The sequence below is a fragment of the Mustela lutreola genome, chromosome 15, assembly GCF_030435805.1.
Source record: "Mustela lutreola isolate mMusLut2 chromosome 15, mMusLut2.pri, whole genome shotgun sequence".
Lineage (NCBI taxonomy): Eukaryota > Metazoa > Chordata > Mammalia > Carnivora > Mustelidae > Mustela > Mustela lutreola.
The window spans coordinates 14,501,375-14,526,129 of record NC_081304.1 but is presented as its reverse complement, the minus strand read 5'-3'; the positions used below and the strand labels follow the sequence as shown (position 1 = coordinate 14,526,129).

The following is a 24,755-nucleotide window of genomic DNA, read 5'->3' as shown; positions in this document are numbered from 1 at the left end:
AATCTTAAAAAAGAAGATGGTCAGGAGGGCCTGGGGCATGGCCCAGGAGAGAGAAGAGAAAGCTTGTGTGGATCACTTCCTCTGAATCTCGAGGCTTGGGGCTGCCTTGTCCTGAAGGTGTGGAAGAAAGCGACAGCTCCCGAGTCCCAAGCAAAAACTTAAAATCCAGCCTGTACGCGAGGCCCAGAAATGCACATAAAGCTCCGGAGGCAGGAATAGGCAGTAAGTGCTTTCAGTTCCTCAGAAGGAAAGCTGCTATGTAAATATAGGATATTATTACTACTATGATTTCAAGATAAACACAGCTCTCCTTTGTATTACAAATGCATTTTTATTGACATTTTGGCAGCAACACGATAAAAGAAAAGCAGGTGATCTGATGCTTTCAAAGAGGTGACCCCATAGGTATGAAGGCAGCTTATCTGGCCAAGCTGTTAAGTGCTGTTTTATCCAATATTCTGATAGCAGGAAATACTAAGAAAGTCCTATAATTAATAGGCAGAAGCTGGCTTCCCTTTCTTGGCTCAGACTATTGTGTTCACTTTAAATTTCATCCAATTGCTTCTGGGTATGTTGCAATCTTTAAATCACTGGGGTAAGTCAACACGGCAGCTAAAAAGCTTGTTAAATGAGTAACCATATTAATGGTGTCAAGTCTGCTCCCAAGTGGAGGGAACCCTTTCTTAATTGGTCAGCTGATCCTGGCATGAATAAGCACAACCGAGGTAAGAAAGACCTTTCCCAGAAGGGCTCATGGGGAGTCACTGCACACCTCTCTCTCTGACGTGCTACCTTCCCAGATTCATTTCCCAGGACTCATTTCCAAAGAGATCAAATTTTCAATGTTGAAAACAGGGACTCTTACCCATGTAGAGAATTCCTTCTGAACTTTGGCATGGGGATGCCTGTACCAACTCTGGGATGGTAAAAGGAAGTTTCTTTAAAAAAAAGGCAAAGGAAAAATAAGTTAACCAAGTCTTGTGCAATTATTAGAATATTACTGCACAATCTGTTTCTGTTACCCAATTCTGCTAATAAGAGAGAGGCAGTGTGGATGGTTGATGCGAGTTTTCCTTACTGGAAACCAAGGAGAAGGGCTGCCCCAGGCTTCCATATCCACTTTGAACAAGCTTTGAGCTCCCGAGATACTTTAAGGAGCCCCTTAAAGTATCTTGTACAGAGCACTTCTGGGGAAGACACAAACCTTTTCTGAAAAGACTTATACAAATATGGAGAAGTTACACAATCTTTGAAATTGGGTGTGTGTGGGGGGAAGGCAGAAAGAATTCTCTTGTCTTTGAAAATTGACCCAGAACCAGCTAGGCTAAGTAGAATGGCATGGTTTTCAGAGTGTGGGTGAGCCATGAGATTAATTCTGAAGAGAAGCAACTTCAGCACCCAGCTGAAGCTTTAAGGGAAAGGAGACATCATCATTATGTGGGTGACCCAGGAGTTTGAGGTGGAAAAAGTCATTTTGATGGTTTCTTCATTAAATAATGCTCTTATTTTTTTTTTTTTAAAAGATTTTATTTATTTATTTGACAGAGAGAGATCACAAGTACGCAGAGAGGCAGGCAGAGAGAAAGGGGGAAGCAGGCTCCCTGCTGAGCAGAGAGCCCGATGTGGGGCTCGATCCCAGGACCCTGGGATCATGACCTGAGCCGAAGGCAGAGGCTTTAACCCACTGAGCCACCCAGGTGCCCCAAATAATGCTCTTATTGAAAAAAACAAGAAAATTAAGTCTTGGTATTAGAAAGAAATTATGGTAGGTGCCAGGAAAGGAAACTCAAACTCAAAAGAATCCATGTGTTTCAACAGCATTTCATCATACAACTGAGTCTACAGCTGACATCTGATGAGTTCCTTTGGTTAGTGTTCGTTTCGGTATACTTTATTTTTGGAACGTTCTGTGTTCTTGAAACTATTCTATTTCTACTACACCGTCATCTTTTTCTCCAAAAAAGAAAAGATTTCTCTCTAGTTTTAATAAACAGAACTTGAAATAATCAATCATTTGGATTTCCCCCATTATCCCCACATTTAAATTGAGCCTTAGAAAAGGAGAAATGCCACAGAAAGGCCGTCATAGCTGACTGGGTTTTGCCAGATGTTTTGGAGAATCACAAAGTCATTGCAAGGCTTCCAGTCTGGAGCCTATAGTCTGCTGAGCATTTCTACAGGCCCCCCTGTTTAAGGCCCAAGCTGGGAAACACACAGCTTGCAGAACTGTTAACCCACAACACAGGAAGACGTGAGGGCTGGTGGTCAGAGCATCTTTTGGAAGTTTGAGCTCAAGGCCCAAGTTACAACACTTGATGCTTTGGCCTTGGACACACTTCTTCACCTCTGTGGGCGAAGTTTCCACTCCTCTTATGTAGGAGAATATCTGTATCCCAGAGGGCTGCTGAAACATGAGACAACTTCCAGAAATCACTGTACACGGTGTCTAGCGAACAGAGATACAGGCTCTGGGGATGTGAAGGGAAATGCTGACGGGAGAACACACACATCTGGACGCAAGTCTTGCCTTCCTCTCATTCAGAAGATGAGGTTAAAATACCCCAATTAGAGCTCACAGCCACTTACAATCTAGACCACTGGTTCTCAACCTGCACATTAGAATCACTTGGAGACTTTCTTAGAAAAAAACTTTCTATTGAAGCAGGACACAAATGGCACCCGGAATTGTACACCTCAGCTCAGTGCAACGGCACGAAGTGAACCAACCCACGTAGCCAGAATGTACATGAAGCAGCAGGACATTTCCAGAGCTCCGAAATTCCTCCTCTTGCCTTCTCTTCCAATCCTAATCTTCCAGGGTAATCATTATCCTAACTTCAAAACAGCATAGACTAGTTTTTCCTGTCTTTGAGCTTTATATAAATGAATCACTGAGTGTGCAACCTTTCTTGTTTGTCATCTTTCGTCCAACCTCAGATCGGTGAGGTTTCTCCATGCTGCCGTGTAGACTCACAGACTGTTGGTTCTCGCTGATGCAGACTATTTCATTGTATCGCTGTTCCGTGATTTCTTTATCCTGTCTACTAGTGATGCTGTCTGGGCAGTTTTCACCTCTTGGTTATTTTCAGAAACGCTGCGGTAACTCTGGGTACCTGTTTGGCGAATGCTCACAGGTGTTTCTGTTGGGTACATAATAACCTGGGAAGGAGGACTGGGTCATAAGGCTTTACAGATTCTGCCAAACAGTTTCCAAACTGGATATACCAAGTGGCCCTTCTCCAGCAGTGCCCAGGAGCTCTGGTTGTTTCACTACTCCTGCCCCAACCCCTGTTTTGTCTATTTCTCTCATTTTAGTAGTGGGACACTGTGATTTTTATTTGCATTTCCCTAATGATTAATGAAGCTGAGTATCTTTTCATATGTTTAAATGACCATTTGGATAACCTCTTCTGCTATTTCTCTATTAGGTTCTCTTTCTAATAATCCATAGTTCTTTACATATTCTGAAATATGAATCCTTTGTTGGTGTCATATGTGTATTGCTGGGTACAGCGTGGCCTGCCTCTCTTAACGGTGTCTCTTAAGAAAGAAAAACTCTTAATTTTAATATAATCATATATATATATTTTCCCTTTATGGTGAGTGTGGGGTGTTTCTGTTTTGTTTATCTCATTCTATTTAAGAAATCTTCTCTGGTGCACCTGGGTGGCTCAGTTGGTTAAGTGTCCAACTCTTAGTGTTGGCTCAGATCTTGATCTCACAGTTTTGGAGTTCAAACCCTGCACTGAATGCCAAATTTGGCATGGAGCCAACTGGAAAAAAAAAAAAAAAAAGAAAGAAAAAAATCTTTTCCTACTTTAAGGTTGTGAAGATGTTCCGCTACGCTTTTTTCTTAAAAGTTTTATTCCACATTTCACACTTCGTTACGCCATCTCTCTGAAACAGAGTCTCATGTGTCCTGTCTCACTCACGTGAGGCAGGAGTTAAGATACTTTTTCACGGACATCGCAGCTGACCCATGCCATTTATTCCAAGACCACCTTTCTCCTACTGCCCTGCAGTGTCACCCTTTTCATAAATCAGGTGACCATATGTTTGGGCCTGTTTCTAAATTCTCTTATCCGGGGAACTTTTAAAAATTGCTGATGACTTAGATCAATTAAACAGAAACTTTTGGGATTGGGGTACAGATTTTTTTTTTTTTTTTTTTTTTAAAGAGTGCTCCGGGTTATTACAATGTGCAGCTAAGGTTAAGAACCACCGGTCTAGATTCTCAAATGAAGATGGCATGAGAATGGAATCTCACCAGCTCCCTGTGCCGGAAGGGGACATTCGCTGGGGTGGGTGGGGGTAAACAATGCTTTAAACCTCCAATTTGAGAATCGCTAGTTACAGCAAATCCTGCTGCTAAAGGGAGTCTCATACCTCTCCAGCATGCTGGCTGGCCCATGGGAACCTGCTGGTCCAGGTCAGTGTTTCTGAATTCTGGCATGTAAAAGCTCATTTGGGGGGGGGGCACCTGGGTGGCTCAGTGGTTAAGTGTCTGCCTTCGGCTCTGGTCATGATCCTAGAGTCCTGGGATCGAACCCCACATCAAACCCCCCACTGGGCTCCCTGCTCAGTGGGGAGCCTGCTTCTTCCTCTCCATCTGCTCTTCCATCCTGCTCCTGCTCTCTTTCAAATAAATAGATAAAATCTTATAAGAATAAAAAATTAAAAGTTCATTTAAGAAGCTTTAAAAAATAAAAAGATATTGATGCCCAGATCTCACCCCCAGATCACACAAATCACAGTCTCCAGGGATTTTTTTTTAAGCTCTCAGGTGATCTCAATGGGCAACAGTTGAGGACCACTGGTCTGGAACCTCGAAGTACACAAAGTTAAATACACTCACCGTCAGGCCTTCATTATTCTTGCCTCCAAGCGTATACAGGCTGCCGTCATTGGGATCTGGGAGGAAGGCAGGCCTAGAGATTGAGCAGTAAGTATCAATGATAAATTATAGCCCAGGGCACAGAACAACATCCCAAAGCCATGCATAGTCATGATTGGGGGAAGGGGGACATGTGTGTGTCAAAGACAATTCCACCCACCGCTCTTTTACTTTTAGCCACAAATAAAATATCCCTATGGTGATAGGCTATACTTGAGCAGAAAAAAAGCAACCTGCGAGAAAGAAAAAAAGTAAAAAACCATAGAAGAGTAAATCATCATTTGGTCAAAGCGCTCCAGGTGACGATGATGAAGTGAAAAAGAACCCATTAAGTCTGCTTTTCAGTTTCTAAATCAATTGTGTATAGAACGTCAACAATTAATATTTAATAGCATGGAACAGTATGTAAACAGGTAGGACAAATCTACCTTAGTGTTCAACAAACATTTATTTTTAAACTGGAGGCAATAAAAGCAGACTCGGAAAGCTTGACATCAGAGAGAACCTGCCAAGGAGAGGGATGAGGGTCTCTAGTCCGTGGCTTTCCATGGTCTTTGGTAAGGTTAACCTGGTGAAGTCTGAACTAGGACTAGGCACTCAGAAACCCCTTGCTGAATCTTTTCTGTGCTTAGGATGCCTCCAACATTTGAGCTCTGACAGGTGCCACAGCACGCACTCTAGTAGCAGGTCACGTTCGCGTTTCCTCTCCATGGTATGACAGTGAAGAGGCAGAGATCTAAACCCTCTGGCAGGACTTTGGCAGCTTAAGCTCAAAACTCAAGTTTCATCTCAAGGAAGCCTTTTTAATATCACTACCTCCTTCCCCCAAGGAACGGACCACCCAACAGAGACCATAGCACCTGTAAGACTTCCTGTCCCCATCATTCTCGTTATACCTCAAGTGTATGCATATATGCACTCCCAGCGACTAGCTTCCTAAATATTGATGGAATAGTTTTTAAAAAATGCATTAAAGGGGAAGTACTAAAGCAAATCAGAAGACTTACTCTTCCACATGTGTTGGAACTTGCAGAACTGGATCTGTGCAAAACAACAACAAAGGCATCATCAGACTCTAAAATATCAGATTCTAAGAGGTCCCCAGGAAAGATTCACAAATGGTATCAAAACCTTAAATTTACCAGATATGTACATGAAGGCACTTTACAAAACACACACCCAGGGGCACATGGGTGGCTCTGTGTTAAGCATCTGCTTTCGGCTCAGGTCATGATCCCAGCGTCCTGGAATTGAGCCCCATGTCAGGCTCCCTGCTCATCAGGGAGTCAGCCTCTCTCCCTCTGCTCCTAACCCCCCTCATGTACTTGCTCTCTCTCTCTCTCAAATAAATAAATCTTTAAAAAAAAAAAAAAAAGAAAAGAAAGAAGAAAGAAAAAGAAAGCACACACCCAAAGACACAGATTGTCCCCGAGACTGGATAGAGAACATAGCAGAATGGAACTGATGCCAAGAAATGCGTACATGGGGGCACCTGGGTGGCTTAGTCTTAATTTCTGCTCAGGACATGACCTCAGGGTGATGAGATTAAGCTTTACATCAGGTTTCACGCTCAGCACAGAGTCTGCTTGAGGATTCGCTCTCTCTCTCTCCCTCTGTCCTTCCCCCACTCTCTAAAATAAATAAATATTTTTTTAAAAATGAGCACATAACTTGAGAGATGGACAGTGAAGGAAGAACCAGTCGCAACCCACAGTGGACAATGAGTCACAGTGTCACTCTCTGACACACCAAGGCCTTTTAAAACCTAAACCATCACCTTGTCACAGATTGCTGTAGAGGTACTAGGAACTCCCATTCAGAAAAACAACACTGTGGCTTAAGAATAAATTTTCCTGTTGATGAGAATCTGGTTGGTGGCAAACGGATACACCCCACTGGGGGATCAATATGACAATCTTACAGCCTCCAAGTGCTCGTTCCCCTTGACTCCCTTTGATCCATACATTTCATTTCTACAAAATCTAGTTTAAATGTAATATAAAACACAGCAAATGCTTTGTGTACAAAGATGCTCACAATAGCATTACAAATGAATTAATTATTCAATAATATGGTTCAGTTAGGGAATGTCCACTTGGCAGAAAATAAAGGCTTCTAAAAGGGCTTATACAATTTTATTTTTTTTAAAGATTTTATTTATTTATTTGACAGAGAGAGATCACAAGTAGGCAGAGAGGCAGGCAGAGAGAGAGAGAGGAGGAAGCAGACTCCCTGCCGAGCAGAGAGCCCAATGCGGGACTCGATCCCAGGACCCTGAGATCATGACCTGAGCCGAAGGCAGCGGCTTAACCCACTGAGCCACCCAGGCGCCCGGGCTTATACAATTTTAAAAACGTATAAATCTTTATACTGTGATGTTCAGGAGAAAAGATAATGTATACAGAGTAGTAATGCAGCTGAGGAGAAAATCTTCAATGCACATAGGAAAAAAAAATGATGGAAAGGCAAAAAATTTAAAAAATGCCTTCCTGTTAAAAAAGCTCCCTTCCCCACCCCGGGCTACACAGCCACACCATCCACAACCTAAGTCAGGGGTGGGGGAGTGGGGGATGGGGCGTGAGGACAGCACATATTGTCACGGGGTTTTGGATGCAGAATGCCAGGCTCCCCAGGCTGTGCCGCTGATTCCCCAGCCCCCCTGGCATTCTCAGATGAAGAAAACTCTTTCAAGCCTTATCATCTGTTGACTTTACAAGCCCAGCTCCCACATGAAAGCACACACGGTGTTCGCAGGGACAGAAGCACACACAGCACATGTGGTCTGTGGGCTGCAAACAAACAATTCATTACACCAGAAACATCTTAGGAAACAGGAGGAACTTTCAGTTAGGAAGCGTCTGTTTACCGTTCCCATTAATCACCTGCGGGCACATGTTCACAAACAGACTGACGCAAGACACAGGAAACAAGAGACAGGTCACCCCCCCCGCCCGCCCCCCGACAGAGGGGAGGTGCAGCCACAGCCCTGCGCCCCCAACCCAAACCGGGGAGGCGACAATGCCATGGCGCCAGGGAAACACAGCGGCCAGAGGGCAGCTTTTTGTGTTGTACATTTCGGCTGCTTCAAGGTACCACAGATAAAAACAGCCGAAGAAGATGCGGCCAAATTCTCGCACTTCCCCAGAAACAAGACCCGGAGACTGACAGGATCTCGAGTCCTGGTCATGGGGTTATCTTTGCGGGACCATGCTTGCTCATGCTTGGGGACCTGTCCTTGGGGGCAGATCTCCCCAGTTTTCTAGAGCTCATCCGCTGGCCACCTGACACTGAGGACTTAAGTCCCAAAATGTGTCCTATACCTGACGGGTTCCAGTGAAGACAAAGGCCACTGGGAGGAGCCAGGGAAGGAGCAGTGGGACAACTCTCCGGGTGTGTTAAGAACTGTGCTTCTAGAATGGTAGGCTTAGGAGGAGAAGAACTCCAGTAGGAGGAGCTTCTGGTCATCTTAGCGTCCCATCCACATAAAATGCAGTCCCTGGAGTGAACATGGGCAGAGAAGGAAGCCAGGTCACAGCACCCCCATTAAGTCAACTCCCACAGGTGAAAAAAGTGCTGCTTGGCTTCTGAGGGCCAGCCATGACCTACACCCTAGATTTTTGTTTTCTTAAAGAATCATTTGCATCTGTGAATATTAAAATATTACAGAAAAAAAGGGGTGTCGGGGTGGCTCAGTTGGTTAGGCGTCCAACTCTTGATTGCAGCTTAGGTCTTAAACTCAGGATCATGAGATCAAGCGCTGTGCTCAGTGTGGAGCCCGTCCCCCCCAACCTGTGTGAACGTGCTCTCTCTCTCTCTCTCAAATATATAAATAAAAACCTTTAAGTACTACAGGGAAAAAAAAAAAAACATATGCAAGTGCAGATAAAACAAAAAATGGAAGCCTACTGATAAATATTAAAGACGAGGGGTGCCTGGGTGGCTCAGGCCTTCAGCTCAGGTCATGATCCCAGGGTCCTGGGATCAAGCCCCACATCGGGCTCTCTACTCAGCCAGGAGCCTGCTTCCTCCTCTCTCTCTCTCCGCCTGCCTCTCTGCCTACTTGTGATCTCTGTCTGTCAAATAAATAAATAAATAATCTTAAAAAAAAAAAAAAAAAGTTAAAGACGACCGTGGCAACACTGGGGAGTTATTTTGCTATTCCTTCTCCATATGCTTGAAATTCTCCCTAACATAACAGGTTAGAGATTTTTAAAAAAAGCTTGGAAAGCCAGCAAAATAAAAGCAAACAGCATCATCTGAAAATGTGCAATGAAAGCCTAAGGTGGAAAAGTGGTTGTTTTTATTTAATAATGAGAACTGGTATCAGGCAAGATTCTTGCTTTAAAAAAAAAAAAAAAAATTCAGCCATGTGAAAAGAAAGCTGGCCTAACTATAAGGCTATAAACAAACACTGCTACAAAATAAGCCACTCTATCTATATGGAGACCGATAAGGATAAAAGGCGTCCCACAAAGCTGTTTTGCTTTCAGAAGGGAAAAAAGGGGTGGTGAGGGGAGGGGGGGAGGTTCCTGTGCAAGTATGAAAACAGGTGTTAATCGAGGTACAGGTAAGGCTGGAGGAGAGCCAGACATGAACTTGCTCCCTGCTCCCCAGGTAGCAGCCACGGGACGGAACCCCCTTCCCTAGGGGGTCCAGCTCAGACTTGAAATGACATAATCTTTACACCCAGAGACCCAATGAGGTTGGGTGACCTCATTGCTACTGTTGTGCTCACTGAAGCCTCCTTTTGAACCAGGGACAGAAATGCCGCATAACAGATGGTCACACCCTTCCTTTGCCCAAGTTCACAAAGGTGAAAATGGAAACATTTTTATCTCCACAAGACACGGATTTTTATCTTTCCATGAATAGTTTTTCTGGTTTTATTCTCCATCCTGTCCTCTCTGAAGCCTCATGCCCTCTCCCTCTGTCCTGGGCCACACGTGCACTCTTGACCTTGCTCCCCTTCTGAGCTATGGGTCTTAGCAGTTCCATCCAGGAGCACCAACAGCTCTACCGTTTCTGCAGCTTCTTGACCATTCTGGCCACCGCATACACCTGCTGCTCTGCCACCCACTAGGAGGCAGCCCCTCCACGGCCACTTCCCGTTCTATGGCTTGCCCTGCCCCTTGAGTCTCGTACCTCAGCACAGCCTGACTTCTGCCCCCCTCCTCCCTCCCACAGGAATAGACATTTCCAGGTTGTCCCTTGCGGTATCTCAGGAAGCACATGCTTCCCTGAAGCTTCAACCATAACCACAATGGGAGATTTCAGGTCCCCATCATCTTCTGAGCTCTTCTTTCTGGATCAACTGGACATTTCCACTACTTCCTACCAGCACCTCAGCCACCACCTGCCCAAAGTCATGCCTTCCATCTTTTAATTCAAACCTACTTCTACTCTTGACTGTTTCGTTAACAGTACCACTATTCTCTTAGAAGACAGGCAGGATCCAAATGACACTGTTGACACTCGTTTCTTCCCCAACACATCCTGTCAGCTGCCAAACCCTAAGGTCTATATCTGTAACAATCATCATTTTGTTTCCTATGCCCAGTATCCCTCCGTCATCAGACCTCCTTCCCTTTTAAGTGCTCCCTTTTTTCTGCTCTATGTGGCTTTTGGAATCAGATGAGTCTATCCTGAAGTCCTAACTCTGCCAATTACCAGCTGAGTGACCTCAGCAGAATTACTTAATCTCTTTGGGCCTGAATTTCCTCATCAATGAAGAAAAACATATATAATAACACCAATAACCCATGAGGCATCTCTCTGTGGATTAAATAAGGATGGAGTGTTTGTTAAGACTTAAAGTCTGTGCCTTGAGAGTGGTGATGCTTGTAAGGACAGAAGTCAGATTATCCTTCTCTACCACTCAAAATCTTTTGGTGGTTTCCATTTCAATCATAAGGGCCAGTGGTCACCCAGTGGCCTATAAATCCCACACAATCCCACCCTCCCAACCTCTAACGCTTTCTCGCTATTTCCTCCTTGCTTATTCCAGCCGAGTTCTTCATAGCCCTCAAATACTGTCTAGCCTGCTCCGGCCTCAGGCACTTTGCATTTGCTGCCCGCTCTGCCCACATCTTTGATCAAATATCACCATCTCAGCGGGGGGTCTTCCTTGACCACCTCCTATCCCTCAGGGATCCCCTACACCTCTTCCCTCCTTGATTTTTCTCCATGACACTTAAACCACCTCTGAAGTTCAGCGTATTTAACTTATTTTTTAAGAAACATCGACTCTAGCCACTGATTAACTTTTTGTTGTCTGCCATATCCCCAACACCTAAAACGGTGCCTGGCACAGAGGACTGATTGGAACAATCAGTTCAGGTTCGTTTCCTTCCTGCCTCTCTTCCTGCCCAGTCTGGACATCCATCCTTAATGACTTTTAATAATCCAGTAACTAGGTTCTACCACTCCTCAACCCAAAATCTACCCAGCCATCCCCTTTCCTCCATACCCAGGCTCTGAGTGCTGCTGAAGAAAACACTAAATCACTCTTGGAGAAAGCATTCTCCAGCTGGGCCCCAAGTCCTAAGAGATGCGCTTATCTACTTCCTGGTTGGCCTCTGTTCCCTCTTCCTCCCAGCTAATATTTCAAACCTTCACTCCTTGCCTCAAGTTCTCCTCCTCTGCACACCTGACTCTGCCTTCTGCGGCACAGGGGGGTAAGCGCGGGCAGAGTGAGCGCTCGCAAACTTCCCGCCCTTCTCCTCCAGTTTGCCCAATTTCACTCTTTCCTTCTAGCCCGCAGGTGGTTACCATGTCTCCAAGGATCTTCTGGTCCTCCTCTGGCTGGCTAACTTCTTCCTCCCCAGCCCACAACACACCCAACCTCTGGGCTCTCCTTTCTCTCCTTTCAGGTGTACAATCCGAGAAACGCACACATCCATGTAACCACCCTCACACCCTACGATGTTTCCGTCACCCCAAAGCATTTTCTCACGCTTCGCTATCCCCACCTTCAAAATCCCCAACTCCCACTCCATGACCACCAATGGATTCGTCGTGTTTGTTCTAAAATTGCACGAATGCAGTTCCCCCGTTAGGTTCTCTTGAGTGTCTGGGTTCCTTCTCTCTGCATCTGTTTTTTTGAAATTCAGCTATGCTGTTGCACGTTGTCACAGTGCTTTTATATTGCTAAGTACTGTCCCACTGCGTGGATGTGCCACGATTTGTTTACTGATCTGCTGAGGGACACTGGGTTATTCCAGTTTGGGGCTGGAAAAACATGACTAAAGCTGTTAGGAACATCTGTGTGCAAGTGTTTGTTGGGTTTTCACTTCTGTTGGGAAAATACCCGGAACGTGGAGCCATGCTGGTTTACATCTGACTTGACAAAGAGCTGTCAAACAGCTCTTCGAAGTGGTTGCGCTATTTTAGGTTCCCACCAGCAGAGGGTAAGTGTCTGTATACTTGACTCTCCCCTTAATTCTAACCCACTCCCATTCAATTAGATCCTAGCTGTGTTAAGATTCAGTCCAGTAAACATTTCTCAAGATCTGCAAACTAGGCAGCCACCATTTCTCACTGGGTCTCCCCAGCAGTCTCCTCATCAGCCCCCCATCTGGGGTCTCTAGCTTTCAGACGTGCATTCTACCTACCGCCTGCAAGGGCTTGACAAAGGCAAATTCGTTCACGTCTTTCCTCCACAAAAAACCCTACAATGGTCCTCCCTCTGCCTAGTGAATACTTTCCATCTCTGTGGCTCAAGTCAGAAGATCCCAAACTTTCTTGGTTCACGGCGCCCTTGGGCCATACTTTACAGTTCCATTTATTAAATAGTTAGTTCTACACGACGACCTAGGTATATAGGGACTAGCAACTCAGAAGCCACGTGAAAAAAAGGAAAACACATAAATGGAAAGAAAACCATTTATTTCATTCTTAACCATAATTACTTACTAATGGGATGTGTGCTTGCTGGGTGCCGTAAGATATCCCAAACCTTATAATCAGATTAGACACTGGCCCCCCTCGTTACCATTCCACGTTGATTATCATGTGGTATTTTAATTTTATCACAGCAACCACCAAAAATTGAGCTTTGCAAAGATACACTGTTGAAAGGAAAGGAACACAACCTAATGTTGAAACTAGAAACTGTCTTGAGTGTGGTATCTGACACTTGTTGAGTACCGCTAGGCTTCTCTCAAATATTTAAAACAAGGGGCACCTGGGTGGCTCAGTCAGTTAAGTGTCTGCCTCCGGCTCAGGTCATGGTCCCACAGTCCTGGGATGGAGCCCCACATTGGGCATCCTGCTCAGCGGGGAGCCTGCTTCTCCCTCTGCCTGCTACTCCCCCTGCTTGTGTTCCCTCTTTGGCTGTCTCTGTCAAATAAATAAATAAAATCTTCAAAAACAAAAAATTTAGAACAAGGTGCAATGCCTTTTGTGAATATACTGTGGCACCCAGGGCCCCTAAGCACAGCTTGGGAACCAGAGGCCTAGGCATTCAGGGTTCTTCAAAATCTGGGCCCAATTCTTCTCCAGGCTTCTTTTTCAATCACGTCTCTTTCCTGAATGCCCCCACGCTTTTGTGTTGGTCTCTGCGCTCCAGGAGACCAGAAAATGACCGCCCACTGCACTTGGTATCTTCTTAGGAGGCACGGATCATCCCCCCCGCCCCAGGCATAGGCAACCCTTCTGGGTCTCAGATATCACGAGGCTGGATTTTCAGCAGGTTGAAGGACAGAGCCCATCTATGTTGTATTCTGTGAAATATACATGGAAAAGTACATAAACCTTATGTACAGTTTAATGAGTAATCAGAGTGACGTCTGAGGTAACTGCCAAGGGGGCCTCTGTTCCCTCGTACTTAGTAGATGATGCTATTTGCAGAATGAAAGGGAGTCAGGAATTTAGGATATTCAATACTGTATGTGGGATAGAGTCATTCCAATTTTATTTTTCCAAATGAAAAGGACTTTTCCACACAGAAACCTATGCGATAAAAGCTAAAGAGAGCTGCCACACACCATTGTTTGTTCACTCACATTTGAGATTTTACTTATTTGACAGAGAGAGAGCGAGCGAGCACACAATCAGGGCAAGCAGCAGGGAGAAGGAGAAGCAGGCTCCCCACTGCACAAGGAGCCCAACACGGAGCCCAAAGTGGGGCTTGAGCCCAGGAGCCTAGGATCATGACCTGAGCCAAAGGCGCTTAACTGACTGAGCCACCCAGGTGCCCCATGTTCACTCACATTTTAAAATTATTTAAATGTATGGGGAAAAAAATGATCTGGTATTTGCTACAGAAGAAAGGAACTGAAGGGCACCTGGGTGGCTCAGTGGGTTAAAGCCTCTGCCTTCGGCTCAGGTCATGATCCCAGAGTTCTGGGATCGAGCCCCGCATCGGGCTCTCTGCTCAGCGGGGAGCCTTATTCCTCCTCTCTCTCTCTGCCTGCCTCTCTGCCTACTTGTAATCTCTGCCTGTCAAATAAATAAATAAAATCTTAAAAAAAAGAAGGAAGGAACTGAGGCCTGCCATGTGCTGACAGCCCCTGATGGTGGGCACTGGCTGCACGAGGATTTCATGACACTGGTCTACACTTTTGTGTGTTGAAGTTTTTATAAAATGAAAAAAATTTTTAAAGAGAACTTTAAAAAAAGAAGCCATTTAAGGAAAGCCTTTCTGGTATGTTCAGAAGAGACACCTGTTTTTCCTGCATTCACCTATAATACAAACCTTCACTTTTTTTTTTTTTTTTTAAAGTAATATCTGTACTCAACATGGGGCTCGAACTCAGGATCCTGAGATCCCTACTGACTTAGCCAGCCTGGGGCCCTAAACCTTCCCTTTCTAAAGTGAAGCAGGGTTCATTTTAGATCCCCCAGGGTTTGAAGGCACTGGAGGGAACCAGGCTCGAAGGGCAAGGAGGACCTGGTTAGCAGCACAGCACACTTCCCTAACACACGCCTAGCAGAACTGGCGAGGGTGTGGGAACACAGAGGGGGTGATTAGTCAGAAAAACCGAAAAATGTCTCTGATGAAGTCAACCAAAATTTACATAAGTGTCTCAAACCAGACCTCAGGTCTGCCAGCCTCTCCCTAGAGGTAGCTCTGGGCAGACTTTCTTCCACGTAGGAAGGAATGGGTTCCTTTGATTACAGATGCCACAAGAACAGGTTGCCCATTTGATTGGAGCTTAAGCAACCTTACAAGATCATTCTCTTCTCTTTCTCAGATGAGCTTTGATATTTCTGGAACACGCTGCTTCTCTGGTGAGATCTAGATGAGCCTCACCACATTCTTTCCAAAGCACAACCACCTAGCTGACCCCTACACTGTACCTGGCATTTAAAACTGGCTTACTCTCGGACTAGAAACTTCTCTACGTACTAGATGACTTCTCTAGGTAAAACTAAGATGTCACAGCACATCTGAAATTCTCCAAACCAGCTCCTACTATCTCCAGCAATGATTTGAACTCTTCTGGGTTGGCCTTTCTGAAAGGTATTTATGGACCAAAAAGTCAGAAATGAAGGCTCCTCATATACCAAATATTTAAGAGCCTTGTCCTTCCCTCCCTCCCTTTCTGAGAAAGAGTGTGACAACCCAACTACTGGTAATCATCTGTTGAGATTTACCACAGGCATCTTGAAAGCAAACGCTGGGCATGTGCCAACTGTGTGGGATATAGAAAGGAGGTCATAAAGCCGACGTCCATGAACAGTGAATAATGAGCTGCTGAAACCTACAGTATGTACCACGGGATTTCCTGGGTGACGGAAGTCACTGAGGGCTAGTGTACTCGAGGAAGACAGACTTCATAAAGAAGGAGGACTCAGAGGGCGGGGATGACCAGACAGCATAAGTGAAGAACCATCACCCCCATGTGTGGGAATGAAGACACAGGCTTGGCAAGCGGCAGGTGTTCCTTCTGAGGAGCCACAAAAGTAAGGCCAGACAGTAGGCAGCGAGGCCATGGAGCAGAAAGTTGTGAAAACTCTGATGTGGTACAGCGGGTGCTAACCAGGGGCTGCCTGGAGGCTTCTGAGCAAAAGGCGCTCCATGTCTGTTGAAGGAAGGTTAGACAGGCGGGCATCAGGGCATGAAGTAAAGGAGAAAGGGAAGGAGTCACAAAGGGCCAGGAGGAGGGCGGCCCGGTAACCCCAGTCCGGTGGCCTGCACCTGCACCGGAGTGGGGGCAGGAGGCAGGACGGCTGGAAGGGCGGCAGGAGGGCTGGTTTGGAACCAACAGGAGTGGGAAACGTAGCAGCAAACCCTCCTGTTCAAAAAATGCAGTGGAAAAAGGACGCAAAGAGGACATGAGATTTAATCCTAGCAGATGGTAAAGCTAGACTGGCTGGTCTGAAGGCAGTAAACCACTGGCATCTCCAGAAAATGCTGAAGGTTCTACTTTCTTATAAAAATTATTAGTAAAAACAAGATCATTCACCCTTCCTAACTCCAAAGGTAAGTCTCCCACATAGGTTCAACGCACTCCAGTAAACCAGTTAGGGACTTCTTCTCCCCAGCGCCAGCTCACTTCCGTCCCCAAAGGAAAGTACTCCCGTAACCTAAACCTCAAGTTCCCATTAATTTGTAAGATCCAACGGGTACGGCAGCAAGTCTCAAATGTTCTTCAAAGTTCAGCTTTCATAGGAGAGCATTTTATTTTATTTTTTAAGATTTTATTTATGTATTTGAGAGAGAAAGTATATAAGGTGGGGGGAGGAGCAGAGGCAGAGGGAGAAGCAGACTTCCCTCTGAACAGCAAGCCAGATGCAGGGCCCGATCCCAGGACTCCAGGATCGTGACCTGAGCTGAAGGCAGACGCTTAACTGACTGAGTCCCCCAGGCTCCCCAAAGAGAGCCTTTTCATGCAGGCATCTAACCAAGAGCGGATCCTCAAATTCCAAATCTCACCAGAACTGGAAAAGGACATAATGAGGTTTCTTGCAGGTGAAGCTCTGCAAGTCACCAAAATGTCACGTCGGACAGAGACAAGCATGCGGCGGGACCAAAGTCATCTGAAAAACCCCCCTTTCCACCGGCTGTCTGATTCTACCGTGTTCTTGCTCACCCTCCCCCGGCAGAAGTGACTCAGACCTCAAAGTGCACATTGATCACCGTAATCAACGGTGCAAGAGTTCAAGGAGGAGAACAAGGCGACTCAGTGTACGGCCTGCGCCCAGACGCCTCTCCCGACGCAGAGCGGCACAGAACTCACTCGTGGGCAACCGGAGTGCTCTCAAACCTGGCACAAGTAACAAAGTCATAGCCTTCAACATTCACAATCATATCCCCAAACAGACCTAGTAATGCTGCGGAGAAGACCCCCAGAGCTGAAATCTGTGCCACTCTGTGTGGAGACTGCTGTTTTAAGCCTAGAAAATTCCGAAAGAGGAGACCGATTAAAACTGCTAACTAAATGTTCCTTCTTACAATTCCCTTCTTCTATTTCCGTCACACCTCTAAAGGCAGACCTCAGACTCTTCCAGAGGAACAGGCACGCTGTTTAGGGATAGGAGAGAAAATCAACTGCAAAAAGTCATGAAATCCACATGAAACTCAAGGTCAGGAACTGGAACCTGCTGGGACAATGGTCCAAGTGAGAGATGACACATCCCACGGGGGCAGGGTCTAGTCTCATCTGTTCTCAGGCTTCCAAAAGACATCTTAGTGGGAAGGGTTCTGGGACCCAAGTCAGCATTAGGTTCCTGAGACATTTACAGAGCATCCCTGGCCGTCTAGAGAGCCCAGCCTCGGGAAGCTAGAATTTAGGGGGCAGCTGGGAGGTTCGGTCAGTTAAGTGTCTGACTCTTGATATCAGCTCAGGTCATGATCTCAGGGTCATGACATCATGCCCCGTGTCAGGCTCTGTGCTGAGTGAGCAGCCTGCTTACGATTCTCCCTCTCTCTCTCCTGCTGCCCACCCCCATGCTCTTTCTCAAAAATAAGTTAAAAAATAAATTAAAAAAAAGAAGAAGTTAGAACTCAGTGGGAAGACAAACATAAACAAAAATTCACAAGTACCCCCAAATCCACATGAGGAAGGGGCTCACCCAGCTTGAGGGGTCAAGCAGGTGGCCTCCGAAGGGGCTCCTGAAGGATGACTAGGAGCCTGTCCAACACTGCAGGCTGCTGATGGGGAGGGAACACAAGCCAAGGCCCCATGTCTCTGAGGCCTGGAGGGGAGGGTGAGGGCCAGATGGTGAAGGGCCTTGCCTGTACACCAAGGAGGTCAGACGAGACCCTGTAAACCGGTGCTTCTCTAACTGTGGGGAAGGACCAGCTACTGAAAATTCCAGCCCATCGTGGATGATGCCTGGGATCCCTCTGGGACTTCTCGCAGACAGCTGGGCAGACCACACCTGGAGCGCTGCCTTGGCCGGCACAAGGCTAGCTCCGCAGGGGTGTGGCATGGTCCGTGGTGTCATTAGAGGGCAGGTCTGACAGCAGCGTGATGGCTGAAGGACAGCCGGAAGCTCCTGTGGTGACCTAGGAATGGATGTTGAGAGCCTGGCTAAGGCACTGGCAAGGAGTGCAGCGAGAAGGAGTCAGATTTGAGAGACGCTACTTCGGTCGCCAAGACAGAATTCAGTGAGCGAGTGGCAAAGCATCATGCTACACTTAGCCAACTCGGGGCCGCAGCAGTGGTCGGCACCAGCAGGAACCATGGGAAGAGGCATGTGGTAAGAAAGGAAAACACACGTGACATCTGAAGAAAATCTTCTCCTATAACTCTAGTGTTTCTTTTACTCTGTTTTGTCTAGCTTAGTCTTTTAAATAATTCTAGTACATTTTAATAACTAGTATTTTCAAGGTGAACGCAAGAAGCCTGAAACCAGCCCTGGAGATACCAAAGAAAAGCTTTTCAGCCTCACCAAGCCAAAGCAGGTTTTAGAAAACGGACCTAATGCCACACACGGCAGCAATGCTTTCTGTTTGCATCTGGGCTGAAAGTGCAGAAAGCAAACACCCTAACTATCTTCACTGGTGAAATTTCAGACAAAGACAGACAGTTCTGGTGTGGCTACAGTCACAAAATCTCAGCCTAGGAAGATCGCACCTCACTTGGTATGTCACACCTCAAGTTAGTTTCTGAAAACAAAACTCATTTTCTGTACTAGGTGCAGTTTGCTGCTGCGGTGTAAGAAATCTCCACTTCTGGGAACAGCAACACATGTTTGGGTGAAGAACAAAAGCACCTGCCAAAACTAATCTGTGGAAAGGAAAAAAGAAAACAAAACTCTCCCAACTTGTTGGCCCCTGAAATGAGTAAACAAATCAGGAAACCATGAAATGGAGTAACAGGGATATAGTCTGTCCAACCTCAGTTTGGGGAGTCACAGGGGTGTCTATTTCCATCGGCAGTCTCTTCTATTTGACTCTGATTCCCCACTGCCACTCAGACCCAAACCCGTGACCTCCCTTGCCTGGACTTGTGCAGTAGCCTCCACCTAGTCTGCAGCTTCCTCCTGGCCTCATCAGCTCAGTCTCAACACAGCACATGCCGACCCTGTGAAGTGGAGGCCAGGTGTCTTAGTCATCGCGGGTTGCCTCAACAAAATACCACAGCTTTAGTGGCTTCAACAACAGACACTTCTTTCTCACAGTTCCAGAGGTGTTAAGTCCAAGATCAGGGTGTCAGCATGGTTGGGTTCTGGGGAGAGCCCTGTTCCTGGCTCGCTGATGGCGGCCTTCTTGCCGTGTTCTCTTGTGGTGAGAGAGAGTAAGAGCTCTGGGCTTTTCCTTTTCTCAAAGGGGCACTAATCCCATCATGGGGTGGAGATGGGGACTCCCTCATGACCTCATCTAAGCTAAATCCCCCAAGCTCCACCTCCAAATACTATCACACAGTGGGGTAAGGCTTCAGCACGTGAATTTTGGAAGGACACAAACATCAGTCCATAATACCACGGCATGTCACCCTCTGCTCAGCGATCTCCAATGGTGACTTCAAAAAGGCCAACCTCCTCATACCAGCCACCAGGCCCTATGGCTCTATGGGGAGGGCACAGCTTGCTGGTACTCGGGAAATCTGTGAGGGCATTTCTTAGTGATCCCAGGGACTGGTGGGGGGTGTATAGGAGGTGAGGGGGGAACACAAGCACTAGGTGTGGGGCACAGAGCACTGCAGAGCCAAAGCCCATCCCAAATCTATACATGCTCTCGCGTCTGTCAGACTCTCCCACAGGCCAAAAGCCTTTAATAGCTCCCCGATCCCACAGCCTCACTTGTGTAAAAGCACAAAGGCACTTTTCGCATAATTTTATACAGCTCATCTTCTCAGAATGTAACTACTGTATAAATCGGTTGAGGTCACACTGCTTTGGTTTGGAGCGTTACCGAGAATTATTCACCGTTTTGGAAACCCAGTCCCCATCAGGATCCTGGTGTTTTGCTTGGTCCGTGGTAGCGGGCACCGCGTTCACTCGGAGGTGGAGCATCATGGTGTGTCAGATCATTACGTGTTAAACTGCATACACGTGAGTAAAAGTTACTTTTCCATTATTCCAGTGTTAGCTGGGTAATACACGCATTTCTTTCTGAAATTGTGTGTGTGCATGTGTGTAGCTTACGGTCTTACACATTTCATTCCGGGACATTAGCGGGGGCATTTTTATAATAAATAGTCTAAGAAGACAGTCTATGTGTCCTCACGTGACCGGTGCTCTGAGCTCGACTTCTGCTACCCTTCCTCACCTTTACCCCCGACTCTCCCTCCAGCCACGCCAACACCATTCCTCCTCCAGCCCGAAGACTCTCCCACCTCTGCCCCTGCTATGTTCTGCCTAAACACTCCTCTGCCGCCTTGAGTTCTTGCTCAAATGACACCTTCCCAGGGGCATCATTCCTGCTTAAAATTGCAGCTCCCCACCCCTCCAACGCCTGGTACTCCCTAATTCCACTGCCCTGCTTTACTTTTCCTCTATAAAATCCGCGAATTTATTTCCTTGTCCATTTTCCACTAGAATGAAAGCTCTAGGAGGGCAGGATTTTGTCTGTTTCGTTCACCTGCTGTATCCTCAGGGCCTAGAGCAATGTGGGGATACTTTTAAAGGTGATTCACAGATTAATGGTTTAAAAATACCAATTCTGAAAACTTTAGTTACAATTGCAAGATTAAGGGGTGCTTGGGTGGCTCAGTGGGTTAAGCCTCTGCCTTCAGCTCGGGTCATGATCTCAGGGTCCTGGGATAGAGGCCTGCATCGGGCTCTCTGCTCAGCGGAGAGCCTGCTTCCCCCTCTCTCTCTCTGCCTGTCTCTCTGCCTGCTTGTGATCTCTCTCTGTCAAATATATAAATAAGATCTTTAAAAAAATTTTTTTTTAAATTGCAAGATTAAAACTGAATTAAAAACTCAGGGTCTGTATATATTACCACTTCTAATCTTTGTATAGAAATACATATATATATATGCACCTGGGTGGCTCATTGGGCTCAGGTCATAATCTCAGGGTCCTGGGATAGAGACCCTCATTGGGCTCTCTGCTCAGCGGGGAGCCTGCTTCTCCCTCTCTCTGTCTCTGCCTACTTGTGATCTCTGTTAAATAAATAAATAAAATCTTAAGAAAAAAATATATGTGTGTGTGTTGTGTGTGTGTGTGTATATATATATATACACTGTAATAGACATAGTACATAGATCTGTAGAAATACATATTATATATTTTATACAGCTACTGGAATCCAGGACTGAATTTAACTAAAAAAAAGCCAACCTATTCTCGGAAAAATGAGACTTAGAACATCTTAAATATTACTTGAAATTACTAGACCTTGCTGAGATTTCTCAAATTCTCCCTTTAAGTGTCTTTTAACACCTCCCTGCTCTGCTTCCCTAATCTGTTGCTGGATTCTACTGATTGCATTTCTGTCCCACCTTTCCCCTTCCCCCTGCCCCCTTTGCACAACCCTGGCCTCCCTGTTGCCAGCCTATACTCCCACACTCCACTGCAGGATTAAAGGTTTAAACCTGTTGAGTCACTCACCTGCTGTCACATTAATGGTCCCAGCTTCCTGCTCATTCAAATACAAAAGCCTCCATGCTACCATAGGGGCCAACATCCCCTCCAGCTTCTCTCCTATCACCTCAGTCCTTAAGCTCCTCTCAGACAGGACCTGTTCCTACACCCCAGACCTGCGGCCCCTTTTGCAGGCTTCGAAGTCCCTACCACCTCCCTTAGAAACCCTGGGTCTGTGCTGGAGCTATGGCACCTGTCATTTCTCCCTATCAGGCTGCGGGCTCCTTGAGGACAAGGACGGGCTGCTTATTCTCAGTGCCCTACAAAGTATCCTTCACAGACTAGATTCTCTAAACACTTGTTAATTAAGTAAAAGAGAGAATAATTCTTTAAGTTCTACAGTATGGGAGCGAAGAGAGGCGCCTGGGTGGCACAGTTGGTTAAGCAGCTGCCTTTAGCTCAGGTCATGATCCTGGGGTCCTGGGATCCAGCCCCACACTGGGCTCCCTGCTGCTCCCCTTGCTTGTGCTCTCTGTCAAATAAATAAATAAAACCTTTTTAAAAAATTAAAAATAAAGTATAGGAAAGAAGAGATGGATTTTTATGTTTGTCTAAGTAACAAACAAGGTGAGACACAGCTTTGCCAATACAGCCAAGGTTACTTGTAGAAACGAAGACTTGGAGAAACAAAGCACAAGAATGAAGTAGCTTGGGCCAAAAATGCCCTGCCTGGGAATGCTGAGACTGAGGGCCCAGCCCTAATATTCAACAGTAAAAATGTTTATCTCAATCCTTCTGTTGAGGATTTGTTGAATTCGCCTTTGGACAAAATCAGAAAATGTGAAAATTTAAAGAACAGTCCTTTTGTTTTAAAAACGTTAAAAGGGGGACGCCTGGGTGGCTCAGTGGGTTAAAGCCCCTGCCTTCCGCTCAGGTCATGATGTCAGGGTCCTGGGATGGAGCCCCGAATGGGGCTCTCTGCTCAGCAGGGAGCCTGCTTCCTCCTCTCTCTCTGCCTGCCTCTCCACCTCCTTGTGATTTCTGTCTGTCAAATAAATAAATAAATCTTAAAAAAAAAAAACAACACGTTAAAAGGTGGGCCACTGGGGAGGCTCAGTTGGTTTAGCGGTGAAACGCCCACCTTCCGCTTGGGTCATGATCCTGGGGTTCTGGGATGGAGCCCCAAGGCGGGCTCCCTGCTCAGCAGGGGGTCTGCTTCTCACCCTCCCTGCTCATGCTCTCGCACATGCTTGCTCTCAAATGAATAAGTTTAAAAAAAATTATTTAAATAAAAACTAAAAACATTAAAAGGCTCAAATAGGAAGGAGAGAAAGTACGAATAACATTCTGGGAGCCTGTAATGCAATGCCAAAGGCCAGATCCATAGTCTCCCTGTGGCCACCCCTCCTGAGAGCTCTGGTCCTTTCAGCTGCCTGGGGTTCCTGCTGAGCCCAGCAGGAGCCAGACAGGTGAGGCAGGTGGTCTGTGGTAGCCCAGTTGCCATCATCTCTGGGTGGCAACTAGGTTTGCTGTCGAACTGGTAAAATGATGTGTGACCTTCTGACATATGCCAATTTTTTTCCACTTAAAACACTGTTTTGGAACATTTTATTATCAAAGGAAAAACACTCGCTGTGCTCATGAAAATAATGAGTCACGCCACAGAGCAGTGACGAAAGAGAGGCATGCTGGTCAGACCCTAATCTACAGCCAAATCAGAATTATTACTGGACAGAATAATAGAGATGACTCTGAAAGCCCCAAATCCTTGGATTTGCATGGCTTTATCCAGGAAGATTGCTTTGGAAATCAAATACCATTTCCCAGCTGTAGGACTCCACTCTGCTAACTATCACCAGGAAGACAAGATCATAAAACAGGAGGCATGGCAGATTAAATGAGAAACGAGCTCAGTCTTTCACTTCCCTCAACGTAAAGACCCAATAAAGTGGCTAACTTGGATGAATGTCAAATTTTACAGCCCTTGAGGATTTCAGCCTCTATAAAAACAAATGAGTAATATGAGGTTATAGAAGACAGTTCTTGTAATTATGATTACAAGATTCTAATCATTAGATAGAACTTAAAAAAATTTAATGTAGTATGCCTTTGTGAAAGACCTATCAGCCAGAACTATTAATAGAAAAGCCTAGAGCTACTTAAACATGAAATCTAGAAAGGAAAAAAAAAAAAGATAAAGTTTGCCTCTTCAGTTGATGCATTTGGTGAATGATCCCCATTCAAGCTGTAAACGTACCCTCTGAGTATAATTCCCTCTCTTCTCCTTGATGCCACTATCCTTGTTAATTTTATTAAAGATGTGTATACTGTTCTTCTCTTTTTTTGGAAAAGATTTCCTCAGAAAGCAGCTGAGCAAATGCCCATGTCACCCAAGGTCCAAAGCCAAAATTACCTTCTTTTAAAGTCCATTTGATCGAGCCTGTCCTCTTGCTGACAGCATGCAAACTTCCATCCAGAGTTGACACAAACAACAAGGTTTCAGGAAGCGTCACTGTGCTGGGACTTCCAAAAATCTGCAATGAGATGTAGAAGAATCTTCGTGTTCAATAGGATTCTTCGTCTTTGGCATGCACAACCACACACAGAACCCCCGGGGACACCCCAGAAGCTTTCCTTCTAAAATCCGCCACCTCACAGACGAAGACATTGCAGTTACAGAGCCTATGTCCAAGGGCACATGTCTAGATAACAGCCAAGTCAGCACTAGACCCCAGGTCGCTTTATGCTATCTAAGCAGCAATCCTCCCTGCAGACAGATAGGCTTATAACCTCATAGGACAAAGACAAGGATTCTGAAATAATCCATGGGTAGCCCCCACTGAAACGGGAGGAAAGTATGCTCAGCTTTCTAATGAACTTCCTTCTCTTGGTTATACTTCACCTTCAAAAAGGTCAAGTATTTGTCATCTTGCAAAGCTC

At 45.9% G+C, this 24,755-nt stretch overlaps 1 protein-coding gene across 2 annotated transcripts in view; it reads right to left on the bottom strand.

Moving 5' to 3' along the window:
• ERN1 (endoplasmic reticulum to nucleus signaling 1) overlaps positions 1-24,755 on the bottom strand; it is a 77,209-nt gene that overhangs the window by 27,862 nt on the left and 24,592 nt on the right. For both annotated transcript variants that reach the window (XM_059150204.1, XM_059150205.1), the window contains exons 2-5: positions 24,229-24,349; positions 5,902-5,935; positions 4,856-4,928; positions 866-938 (exon numbers count right to left, since the gene is read on the bottom strand). In XM_059150204.1, the coding sequence (XP_059006187.1) occupies positions 866-938; positions 4,856-4,928; positions 5,902-5,935; positions 24,229-24,349 (301 nt within the window). The remainder of the gene's footprint in view (positions 1-865; positions 939-4,855; positions 4,929-5,901; positions 5,936-24,228; positions 24,350-24,755) is intronic.